The sequence below is a fragment of the Bufo gargarizans genome, chromosome 3 (assembly GCF_014858855.1).
Source record: "Bufo gargarizans isolate SCDJY-AF-19 chromosome 3, ASM1485885v1, whole genome shotgun sequence".
In the NCBI taxonomy this organism is placed as follows: Eukaryota; Metazoa; Chordata; class Amphibia; order Anura; family Bufonidae; genus Bufo; species Bufo gargarizans.
The window spans coordinates 167,577,484-167,590,623 of NC_058082.1; the positions used below are offsets into that span (position 1 = coordinate 167,577,484).

The 13,140-nt window shown below is 47.0% G+C and overlaps 1 protein-coding gene across 1 annotated transcript in view; it reads right to left on the bottom strand.

Moving 5' to 3' along the window:
* LRCH1 (leucine rich repeats and calponin homology domain containing 1) overlaps nucleotides 1-13,140 on the bottom strand; it is a 243,846-nt gene that overhangs the window by 115,325 nt on the left and 115,381 nt on the right. The window contains exon 2 of the mRNA XM_044287241.1: nucleotides 6,810-6,954. Within this exon, the coding sequence (XP_044143176.1) occupies nucleotides 6,810-6,954 (145 nt within the window). The remainder of the gene's footprint in view (nucleotides 1-6,809; nucleotides 6,955-13,140) is intronic.

The window sequence follows — 13,140 nt, forward strand, 5'->3', positions numbered from 1 at the left end:
CTAATACCACGCCATTCTTTTCAGTTTGCTTGGTATTACAACTGCACGGGTGACAGTCACAATGTTACTGGTGGTAAACCATATTTGCTGGCAGTCTATTTGTAATGTCCATATTACGTAATGAAAGTATTAATGGATATTTTTTGAGAAATTTGAGAATTAGTATTTTAGAATAGTTAGTTTAAACCAGTACATGTAGCCTTTCCAGTGATGTGAGTGCAGTTTAGGCTACTTTCACACTTGCGCTTGATCGGATCCGTTCTGAACGGATCCAATCATATTAATGCAGACGGAGGCTCCGTTCAGTATGGATCCGTCTGCATTAATAACTTAGAAAAATTTCTAAGTGCGCAAGTAGCCTGAGCGGATCCGTTCAGACTTTCAATGTAAAGTCAATGGGGGACGGATCCGCTTGAAGATTGAGCCATATGGTGTCATCTTCAAGCGGATCCGTTCCCATTGACTTACATTGTAAGTCTGGACGGATCCGCACGCCTCCGCACGGCCAGGCGGACAGCTGAACGCTGCAAGCAGCGTTCAGCTGTCCGCCTGGCCGTGCGGAGGCGAGCAGAGCGGAGGCTGAACGCCGCCAGACTGATGCAGTCTGAGCGGATCCGCATCCATTCAGACTGCATCAGGGCTGGACGGAAGCGTTCTGCTCCGCTCGTGAGCTCCTTCAAACGGAGCTCACGAGCGGACAGCAGAACGCTAGTGTGAAAGTAGCCTTACTACTACTTTTTAAGAAAAATTGCTGATAATGTAAGGGTACATCCAAGCAGGGCAGAGAAAATTCGTTGTGCATTTTACAGTGGCTTGGCCACAGACTTCACCCTATGCATGGAAAATAATGAAATCTACAGAAAGAATGGACATGCTACAGATTTAATATCTTCCATAGTGCACGGATGTGTGTCACGATCAGTGTGGGGGGGGGGGAGACTCCACAATGAACACAGGAGGGAAGGGGAACAGTAACTGGGCCTGGAAACTAAGGCCTCTTTCACACTTGCGTTGTCCGGATCCGGCGTGTACTTCACTTGCCGTAATTACACGCCGGATCCGGAAAAACGCAAGTGAACTGAAAGCATTTGAAGACGGATCCGTCTTCAAATGCTTTCAGTTCACTTGCGTTTTTCTGGATCCGGTGTGTAATTACGGCAAGTGGAGTACACGCCGGAAGAATCCTGATCAGTTTTATCCTAATGCATTCTGAATGGAGAGAAATCAGTTCAGGATGCATCAGGATGTCTTCAGTTCAGGACCGGAACGTTTTTTGGCCGGAGAAAATACCGCAGCACTACACTTTACCATGGCTGCAAGGACTTTAGCGTCCTGGCAGCCATGGTAACCATTCAGAAAAAGCTAAACGTCGGATCCGGCAATGCGCCGAAACGACGTTTAGCTTAAGGCCGGATCCGGATTAATGCCTTTCAATGGGCATTAATTCCGGATCTGGCCTTGCGGCAAGTCTTCAGGATTTTTGGCCAGAGCAAAAAGCGCAGCATGCTGCGGTATTTTCTCCGGCCAAAAAACGTTCCGGTCCTAAACTGAAGACATCCTGATGCATCCTGAATGGATTTCTCTCCATTCAGAATGCATTAGGATAAAACTGATCAGGATTCTTCCGGCATAGAGCCCCGACGACGGAACTCTATGCCGGAAGAAAAGAACGCAGGTGTGAAAGAGCCCTAAGGAAGAAACAGGTCACCTCATAGACAACCCTAATCCGGGCCCTAACAATCTATCAATATGAATAGAACCTGAAGGTAGGAATACTCATATGCAGGATACCTAGGCCTTTATATCCCTATAAGGCCCTGAGGGACCGTGACAATGTGATTTGTTAGAATCTGTTCCACTTTTCTGCATCTGTATTCCACTGCAGGATTTCCAGATGGAAAATCTGCTACGCTTCCACTGCCATTAGTATAGAGACTCTCAAGACAACGAGGTCCTCTATCACATTGTGCAAGCTACAGTATTTTTGACAAAATCTCGAGCAACATTTGATGTTTATTATTTTTGTAGGATGTACAGTTTATTACCCTGGAACGAACAGCACTAAGTGCGGTATATTAGGAAACCAGAGCATCTAATGAGTGACCAACAGGCTGATACCCTTATACAGTAGTCTCTGCACTAGGCTTTTATATATGACATTATTATGTATTGTCTGTTAAGTATAACCCCAAGTCAAAAAAAAAGTTGGGACGCAGTGTAAAATGTATATAAAAACAGAATGTAATGATCTGCACAGAGCCATATTTTATTCACAATAGATCATAGAACACATATCAGATGTTGAAAGTGAGACATTTTACCACTTCATAAAAAATGTACTAATTTAAAACTTGATGGTAGAAATGAATCTCAACAAAACATAGGGACCAGGGCAACAAAAGTCTGGAAGAGTAAGTTATACTAATAAAACCAGCTAGGGAGCAATTAGTTCTTAAGTCACATGACTGGGTATAAGAAGAGCATGTTAGAGAGGCAGAGTCATTTAGAAGCAAAGATAGGCAGAGGTTCTCCAATCTGTGAAAAAAAATGTGTCTACAAATTGTGAACCATTTCAGAAAAATGTTCCTTAACATAAAATTGTGAAGACTTTGAATATCCCACCATCTACAGTACATAATATTGGAAACCATGGACACCGTGTTCTGCCAACTAAAGAGGAGAGGGACCATCCAGCTTATCAGTTCAAAATCCTACATCTTTGATGGTATGGGGTTGTATTAGTGCCTATGGCACATCTAGAAAGGCACCATCAATATAGAGGTTTTAGAACAACATATGCTCCCATCCAGACAACGTCTCTTTCAGGGAAGGCCTTTCATGTTTTAGAAAGACATTGCTAAAACACATACATCACCCATCACATCATGTATGCAAATGAGTTCTCTTTCCAAAAAGAAAAGAAAGCTGAGCCTCTAGAGCCACCAGTTGGAAGGTAGCTGTTCTATAAGTCAGTGATCCCCAACCCATAGCTCATGCTTTATGAGCCCCTGATTTGTGACTGGTACACTGCATCCTCCTATGCTTGCTTGTACTGAGAACCTGCGCTGCTGCTATTCTATGCCTAACTGTAGGACAGTCTACTACGGCGGAACATGGGAGCCAATGGCTTCCTGCCCCATTGTATACTCTTATAGGCCACTGCAGGAGGTTGAGAAATGATGACATCATTGTGACTGCCTGTTTAAAGATGTAGGCTGCACTTTGATTTCATTGTGACCGCTTGAGTGGAAGATGTCTGTGGTCTGCATCACTGACGGCTGCGGGGAGTCAGGTGAATATTGTTTTGTTTTTTAACTCATTTGGGGAGGAAGGTGGTACTGGGGTATGACGTGGGGGACATTATAACTACAGGGGAGGTACTATATTTACTGGAGGGACGATAAGTACTGAGGCCTAATGGGAGCACCTCAGAGGGGCATTATACCTACTGGGGGCACTACAGAGGGCATTATACTTACTGGGGGCATTATAGAGGGCATTATACCTACTGGGGGCACTACAGAAGGCATTATACCTACTAATGGATCTACAAGAGGCATTATACCCACTGGGGACACTACAGGGAACCATTAGCACTTAGAACATTATACTTACTGGGGCACTATAGGGGGTCATTTTAACTACTGGGAACACAACAGGGGGAATCTGGATTTTCAGCCATCAAAATATTGGTGTCTATATATAGAACCTGCTTGACAGATGGCCACCTTGGTGACTGCATGCATATGGCTGTCACTAACTATAATCCAGATTTTGTAAGACTTGCAGAAAACATGCAGTGCTCATTCACTCATTCATTGTTATTTTGAACCGATTCCAGCTGTTTCCTAGTGGTTATATGGCTTCTACAATCTCTGTGTCAAGTGTGGCTTGCGACCAGCTCTTAGCGCTGAATGTGGCTCTCAAGGTAAAAAAAGGTTCTGCTATGAGTTTAGTGTTCGGCGTTTTAAAAAGGCCCTGAGACATAATCATAAATAAGAGCTTGTGGTCTGTTTAAAAGGACAAACACTGACCGGCCAGTTCACACAGAGATTTTTGGTGCTGATTTCTGCTTCAAAATCAGCTTTAAATCAGCTCCAAAAATGTCTCAAAACAGCCCCCCATTAATTTCAATGGGAACAAGCACTTGCTTCTTTTTTACACGTGTAAAAAAGAAGCAGCATGCTGTATATTGGGGCATAATCAGCGCTGAATCTCCCATTAAAATGAATAGTAAGCAGAAAAAAAACAGCTCCATGAAGGTCCAAGTGTTTTTTATGCGTTTCTGCATGCTTTAGCGTTAGGTCCCAAGCTACTTGAGAAACCTTGGCGCGGTGCTCGGGCTCAGGCATGTCCTCCAAGTAGGATATGTTGGCTAATCTCTCAATTTTACATCAGTATGAGGGTTAGGCCTCATGCACACGACCGTTGTGTGCATCCGTGGCCGTTGTGCCGTTTTCAGGTTTTTTTTTCGCGGACCCATTGACTTTCAATGGGTCCGTGGAAAAATCGGAAAATGCACCGTTTTGCAGCCGAGACCGTGATCCGTGTATCCTGTCCGTGTATCCTGTCCCTCCCCTGTAGTTAACTCTTTGGTGGCCAGTGGCCCCCCCCCTCCCCTCCCCTGTAGTTAAACCGTTGGTGGCCAGCCCCCCACCCACCCTCCCCTGTAGTTAACTCATTGGTGGCCAGTGGGCCCCCCCTCCCTCCCCTGTAGTTAACTCGTTGGTGGCCAGTGGGCCCTCTCCCCTCCCTCCCCCTCCTAATTAAAATCTCTCCCCCCCCCCCCCATCATTGGTGGCAGTGGAGAGTACCGATCGGAGTCCCAGTTTAATCGCTGGGGCTCTGATCAGTAACCATGGCAACCGGGACGCTACTGCAGTCCCGGTTGCCATGGTTACTTAGCAATTTGTAGAAGCATCATACTTACCTGCGAGCTGCGATGTCTTTGTCCGGCCGGGAGCTCCTCATTAGGCAATGCACAGCACAGACCAGTCACTTACCAGTAGGAGGAGCTCCCGGCCGGACACAGACAGCGCAGCAGCCAGCAGGTAAGTATGATGCTTCTACAAATTGCTAAGTAACCATGGCTACCGGGACTGCAGTAGCGTCCTGGTTGCCATGGTTACCGATCGGAGCCCCAGCGATTAAACTGGGACTCCGAACGGTACTCTCCACTGCCACCAATGATAGGGGGGGAGATTTTAATTAGGAGGGGGAGGGAGGGGAGAGAGCCCACTGGCCACCAACGAGTTAACTACAGGGGAGGGAGGGGGGGGGGCCCACTGGCCACCAATGAGTTAACTACAGGGGAGGGGGGGGGGGCTGGCAACTAACGAGTAAACTACAGGGGAGGGGGGGGGGGCCCCACTGGCTACAAATGAGTTAACTACAGGGGAGGGAGGGGGGGGGGGCTGGCCACCAACGAGTTAACTACAGGGGAGGGAGGGGGGGGGGCTGGCCACCAACGAGTTAACTACAGGGGAGGGAGGGGGGTGCCCACTGGCTACCAACGAGTTAAAGGGAACCTGTCACCGGGATTTTGGGTATAGAGCTGATGACATGGGTTGCTAGATGGCCGCTAGCACATCCACAATACCCAGTCCCCATAGCTCTGTGTGCTTTTATTGTGGGGAAAAAAGAATTTGATACATATGCAAATTAACCTGAGATGAGTCAGGGACAGGACTCATCTCAGGGTAATTTGCATATGTATCAAATCGTCTTTTTTCCACAATAAAAGCACACAGAGCTATGGGGACTGGGTATTGCGGATGTGCTAGCGGCCATCTAGCAACCCATGTCCTCAGCTCTTTACCCAAAATACCGGTGACGGGTTCCCTTTAACTACAGGGGAGGGAGGGGGGCCCACTGGCTACCAACGAGTTAACTACAGGGGAGGGAGGGGGGGCCCACTGGCCACCAATGAGTTAACTACAGGGGGGAGGGGGGCGGCCGCACTGGCCACCAATGAGTTAAAAACAGGGGGGGGGGGGGGGTCTGCCCCCTGCTGCCTGGCAGCACCTGCCAGGCAGCAGGGGGCAGTCATGTACACAGTTTTTCAGTATATTCTAACCTGAAGCGTCCCCATCACCATGGGAACGCCTCTGTGTTAGAATATACTGTCGGATCTGAGTTTCACGATGTAACTCATATCCGACAGTATATTCTAACATAGAGGCGTTCCCATGGTGATGGGGACGCTTCAAGTTAAAATATACCATCGGATTGGAGAAAACTCCGATCCGATGGTATAAAGGGACTCCTGACTTTACATTAAAAGTCAATGGGGGACGGATCCGTTTGCAATTGCACCATATTGTGTCAACGTCAAACGGATCCGTCCCCATTGACTTGCATTGTAATTCAGGACGGATCCGTTTGGCTCCGCACGGCCAGGCGGACACCAAAACGACTTTTTTTTCATGTCCGTGGATCCTCCAAAAATCAAGGAAGACCCACGGACGAAAAAACGGTCACGGATCTACGGACCCCGTTTTTGCGGACCGTGAAAAAATACTGTCGTGTGCATGAGGCCTAAGTAAGACCGCAGAGTGAACCTGTCCTTGTTTTTGTTATGTTATTTTTACTGTTTATCACATCCACACATTTGCTATCCTGTGTAGGATGTCCATTGTGGTACTAGCGCAGGATCTGCCACTGTATGGCATCTGTCTGAGGCATCCGTTTAACGTATATGTTTTTTTTATATACGTTAAACAGATGGGAAAAACATGATGTGAACCCGGCCTAATACACACAAAATGAAGAGCCAATGCATCACATACTTAACCAACAATGATCCTTACCTTATATTTAAATAAGTCAGCATTTGCAAATTTGCTAATGAGTCAGGAATAACTTTGATACAGTTTTGGTGTAAGTTGAGTGCTTCAAGGGACACAAAATGACAAACTTCTACGGGGACTTCTGTCAGTCTGTTCTTGGAAAAATCTATGAGGAAGAAAACATAATATTAGGAGTATTCTATCATGAAGTATAAAATACAGATGTCAGCCGACCCTAAGGGTCCGTTTACACGTTCGCAAAATGGGTCCGCATTCGTTCCGCAATTTTGTGGAACAGGTGTGGACCCATTCGTTTTCAATGGGGCCGGAATGTGCTGTCCGCATTTGCGGATCTGCACTTCTGTTCCACAAAACAATAGAACATGTCCTATTCTTGTCCGCAACGGCATTTTCTATGAGAGTGTCGGTGATGTTGACATTGCCAGTGTCCACAATTTGCAGATCCGCAAAACACATATGGGCGCGTGAATGGACCCTAACTGTACTATTTTTATGCTTATGTATGCCCCGGTTACGGCACAATTTTAACTTTGATGATATGCAAATTAGCCTGTACAAGCAGGGAGGGTGTTGCTTCTGCTCCTAGAGGCTCCGTTCTCCCACCTCATGTCATGCCCTGCTGTCCTTGATTGACAGGGCCAGCGTTCATCTTCTCCTGCGGGCCCTGTGCGCTGGATAAATCTCATGCCTGCGCAATCCCAGCACACAGGGCTGGCAGGAGAAGACAAACGCTGCCTGGCCCTGTCAATCAAGGACAGCAGGGTGTGATTTGAGGTGGGAGAACGGAGCCTCTAGGTGCAGGAGCAACGCCCCCCCCCCCCCCCCCTGCTCCTAGAGGCTAATTTGCATATCATCAACGTTAAAATTGTGCCGTAACCGGGGCATTCATAAGCATAAAAATAGTACATTTAGGGTCTGCCGACATTAGCACATCGCTAATGTCAGCCAGTTTAATAGGGTTAATTCTGGTTACAGAAACCCTTTAATATCTTCTACCGGAGTCTACAGCCATTCAGCCCAGGGATACATTAGAGCAGATATACTAATACTGTAGATGGTGTAACTAGGGCTGCAGTAAACGAATATTTTTGTAATCGAGTATTCTATCGATTATATTTCTCGATTCATCGAGTAATCTAATAAGAAAAAGCTACTTAAAATAACGTACGTAATTAGGTATGTATAAAGTTATTGGTTTGAAGGGGTTAATAACTTTATACATGCCTAATGCCAAGGTGCTTCCATTAACCCCTCCAAACCAATAACTTTATACATGCCCATTGGGTTTGGAGGGGTTAATGGAAGCACCTTGGCATTAGGCATGTATAAAGTTATTGGTCTGAAGAGGTTAATGAAAGCACCTTGGAGGTGCCTTCATTAACCCCTCTCTAAACCAATAACTTTATACATGCCAAGGTGGTGCTTGCAGCCTCCATTAACCACTCTCTCTCCATCTGCCTCCCCCCAGCCTCTGATCTGCTTGCCCCCGCCTCTGATCTGGCCTCCCCCCCCCCCCAGCCTCTGATCTGGCCTCCCCCCCCCCCAGCCTCTGATCTGGCCTCCCCCCCCCCCAGCCTCTGATCTGGCCTTCCCCCCCCCCCCCCAGCCTCTGATCTGGCCTCCCCCCCCCCAGCCTCTGATCTGGCCTCCCCCCCCCAGCCTCTGATCTGGCCTCCCCCCCCCCAGTCTCTGATCTGCCTCCCCCCCTCCCCCCAGCCTCTGATCTCCCTCCCCCCAGCTTCTGATCTGCCTCCCCCCCTCCCCCCAGCCTCTGATCTCCCTCCCCCCAGCTTCTGATCTGCCTCCCCTCCCTCCCCCCAGCCTCTGATCTCCCTCCCCCCAGCTTCTGATCTGCCTCCCCTCCCTCCCCCCAGCCTCTGATCTCCCTCCCCCCAGCTTCTGATCTGCCTCCCCTCCCTCCCCCCAGCCTCTGATCTCCCTCCCCCCAGCTTCTGATCTGCCTCCCCTCCCTCCCCCCAGCCTCTGATCTCCCTCCCCCCCCCCTCCCCCCAGCCTCTGATATGCCCCCTCTGGTAACGCAACCCCCCCCCCCCTCCCTAGTATTAATCATTGGTGGCAGTGGCCACAGGGTCCCCCTCCCCCCCCCCATCATTGGTGGCAGTGTCTGTTCCGATCGGAGCCCCAGCAGTGTAATGCTGGGGCTCCGATCGGTTACCATGGGAGCCAGGACGCTGCTTAAGTCCTGGCTGCCATGGTATGTTAGTAGTGAGCAGAGAGCAGCGCATTATACTCACGTGCGCTGTGGCCGCCGGTCGCTCCTTCTTCTGTCTGTGCGGCGGATTGCTAATGCTTACAGCATTAGCAATGCGCCGCACAGATCTATGAGAAGGAGCGACCGGCGGCCACAGCGCACGTGAGTATAATGCGCTGCTCTCTGCTCACTACTAACATACCATGGCAGCCAGGACTTAAGCAGCGTCCTGGCTCCCATGGTAACCGATCGGAGCCCCAGCATTACACTGCTGGGGCTCCGATCGGAACAGACACTGCCACCAATGATGGTGGGGAGGAGGGGGACCCTGTGGGATATGGCCGGCACATTCATTGGTGGTGCAGTGGCCACAGTCCCTCCCCTCCCCTCCTCTCTTCCCCTCCCCTCCTCTCTTCCCCTCCTCCTCCTACTTGGTCTTCAGCGGCAGCCGCGCACAGTGGGGAGGGAGAGACTCCCTCCTCCTCCCTCTCCTCCCTCAGCTGTGCCGGCCGCTCAGTCCTGCCTCTCTGGTTCCGGAGGACACGGAAGCGGTGAGTGAGACGCTTAATTTCACTCCCGCTCCGTGATCACGTGATCTGAACGATTCCTCGATGCAGGGAAACTGCATCGATGAATTTTTTGACTCGATTTAATCGAGTTATTCGAATAATCGTTTCAGCCCTAGGTGTAACCTTACACCGGCTGTCTAGACCTGCACCACATGTTCTGGATGATAATTCTGATGTAGGATAGATCCTTTTCTCTAAATGTATACCAACAATTTGGTACAAAAATTGTAGACAAGAATTGGAGCACAATTTTGATGAAAAGTGTTGCCTTGGGCCACACCCCCTTTCTGTTAAGCCACACCCCTTGGTAAACTAAGCACAGTGCATTTTTCTAAAACTAGATGCACCTAATTGCACTAAAATGTGCCAAATTGTGCAAAAGTTGGGTACGATTTATGACATCTAGGTGCACTTCCATTAGAACTGTCTTCAGTGACACTGTCATCGGAAAGATATTTGGTTGATCTTGATTTTTATACTGTATATATTATATATGAATGTACTGGACATTTATATGTAGAGTTTGGCTGAACCTGTAAGATTTTCACTTTCCTTATGTGACTAGGACGATACAGTATTTTGTCATGGAAGGTGCATCTGTAAAGAACGAGTCATAAGATCTGAGCTGTAGCAACACATTCTTCAATGCAGCGAGTTTACCATTTATGGCCAAGGTAACATGCACAGAAAGGCACTGGGAAAAATCCTCACCCGAAGCAGAAGAAATGACTAATTTTACAGCGAATATCGCAGAGCGAAGAACAGCACTGCTGGGAACAGACTATGTGCAATATATATGGAAAATACATCCTCTGTACTTACTTATATGCCTCAAGGTAGTGAAAGAAGCTGATACTCAAAGTAAGACTACAAAGTCTGCTTACTTCTTATAAGAATAATAATCTTTATTTATATAGCGCCAATATATTCCGCAGACCTTTACAATTCAGGGGTTCATGTACAAACAGCCACAAATAGCATAGCAACAGACAAGTCAATAATTAGAACAAGAGGGATGAGGGCCCTGCTCGCAAGAGCTAACAATCTATGAGGAGATAGGGGTGAGGCAAAAGGTAGAAGTGCTTGTTTTGTACAATGGTCCAGCCATCTTGGGAAAATAGGGGAGTAGATATAAAGCTGCATGTGTAACGCTTCGGTGTGGGAGGGAAACACCACACCGAGCATAAGAGGGAAGGGGGGAACAAGGAATCAGGCCTGAGAACTAGGGAAGGAAGATGGACACCTCCTAGTAAAACCCTAACCAAAATCCTGACTGACTACCAGTATGAACAGACCCCAGAGGTAGGTGTGTTCATACACAGGAATACCTAGAGTCCTATATAGCCCTATAGGACCCTGGTAATAATGGCAGGGACGAGACTACCTGCTTCTCTAAAAGGAAGGACGAACAGGAGTCTCCTTCAGGCATAATACAAACAATGTGGAAATGCAACACACAGAACCGAAACAAACTACAAAAAGGGAAAGGAAAGACTTAACTTCAAAGGAGCAATGGAAGCACCAGGAACTCCGCCGAGATTCACACACCAGCTATCCACAACTGTAACTGAAGTTGTAAACCGTACAGCATTGTGGGAGAAGCAATAATAAATAAGGAAGGCTAAATGACCACATTAGCAACACCTGTGGCAAGGGGTATGGCCATTACCAGAAACAACACAGCCGCCTATTGATCCACAAGAAAAACCTGTCAGATCAAACTACATGTTGCCAGTCTCAACGATCTCCTGCCACCTGTCACCAGCCGATTTCTGTAGTGCTTTTGGGTGCATGGAGAGGTTGATGGAGTATCAGGTTCAGAAAATAATGATAAATAGGCTATATATGGAGAGGAGTTAGATCAGGGGATGTGATAGGTCACCCTAAAAAGATGTGTTTTTAGGGAGCGCCTAAAACTGTGCATATTGTGACTTAACCTAATTTCTTGGGGTAGGGCATTCCAGAGAAATGGTGCAGCTCATGAGAAGTCTTGGAGCCGGGAGTGAGAGGTTTGGATTCTTACCTTCAAACTGGAAAAATACACTATACTGACAAAAGTTTTGGGATTGTCCTCAAACTGTTCCCACAAAGTTGGAAGCATACAATTGTCAAAAATATCTTGCTATGCTGAGGCATTAAGATTTCCCTTCACTGGAACTAAGGACTTAGGAAAACCCCTGAAAAACAACCCCATAGCTTTATCCCTCCTCCACCAAACTTTACATAATTTCATCCAACACTTGTCACTGGTGGCCTTTATGCAGTATGAGCCTCAGTACGCAGTGACCCCGCTCTGTAACTTTATGTGATCTGATGCTTTGTGCCCAGTTGTGGTTCCTAAATGCTTAAACTTTACAATACCACTCACAGCTGAATATGGAATATCTAGAAGACATTTCATGAACTGACTTGAAATGGTGACATCTTATTACAGTACCAGGAACTCATTGAGCTCTTTAGAACGGCCCATTCGTTCACAAATGTTTGTTAAGGCAGACTGTATGGCTGGATTTTATACACCTGTGGCAATGGGACTGAAACAAACAACTAAATCCATTGATTAAAAGCTGCATCCCAATATTTTTGTCTTTATAGTGTATCTATAAATCTATGGAGAACCTACGCCTCAATCCACTAAGAAATAACACAAGAAAAAAGGAAAAACATGGGACAGGCTAAACAATTTCAGTTTTTGACAGGTATATGCACTGTTTTACATAATTTAGCATCTTTCAAGCACAAACTGCAAACATCATGCTGGAGTGTGTATGTGGATATAATATAAAGAACCGTATAGTAACTTTCAAATAGTGCACGTCTGATCTTTCATGAGTCCCTATTAGCAGCCCATACATTCACAATAATTCAGGCTGCAATTTCTCCAATCCATAGCAATCTGCGGATATAACAGAGGGAAGCCTTGTATAGACCTCATCCGCAGCTGTGGCATTATGAAGCATCATGCAAATGAATGGCCATCTATGTAATGCACGGACATAACAAGTCTGCCAGTTCAGGAGCTGTTCTTACAGATCGACTCCGTCCTGGCATATAAAGGAGCATCCTGCATGAGGGAATCTCCCTCTATGATCGGGCATATGGACAGTTGTTGTCAGCATGAGCATCCCCTTTAAGCTCTCCATATCTGGTAAATTGTACTCTGGAAAGTGCACACGTTCCACCATATACCACAGGAGCAGAGCTTAACTGATAGGGAAGTTTATGACTCAAACTGCAAGAAATACTGTGAATGCAATTTTTCTATTGTACTTACAAAGCTACCTAACTTTTTCTGGAGGTTTTATCTAAGGCTTTATACACGCCCGTATTTCCAGTCCGCGTCTGATTAGCATTTTTTGAGGATCACACGAGGATCCATTCATTTCTTTGGGGCTGCAAAAAATGCGGACAGCACATAGATGTCATCCATGTGCTGTCCGCATCCATGCAGCCATTCTGAAAATTATAAAATATGTATTAATCTTGTCAGTTATGCCAAAAAGAATAGACATTTCTACCAAAGAAGTTGCGTGATGCATACTGCTGGTAT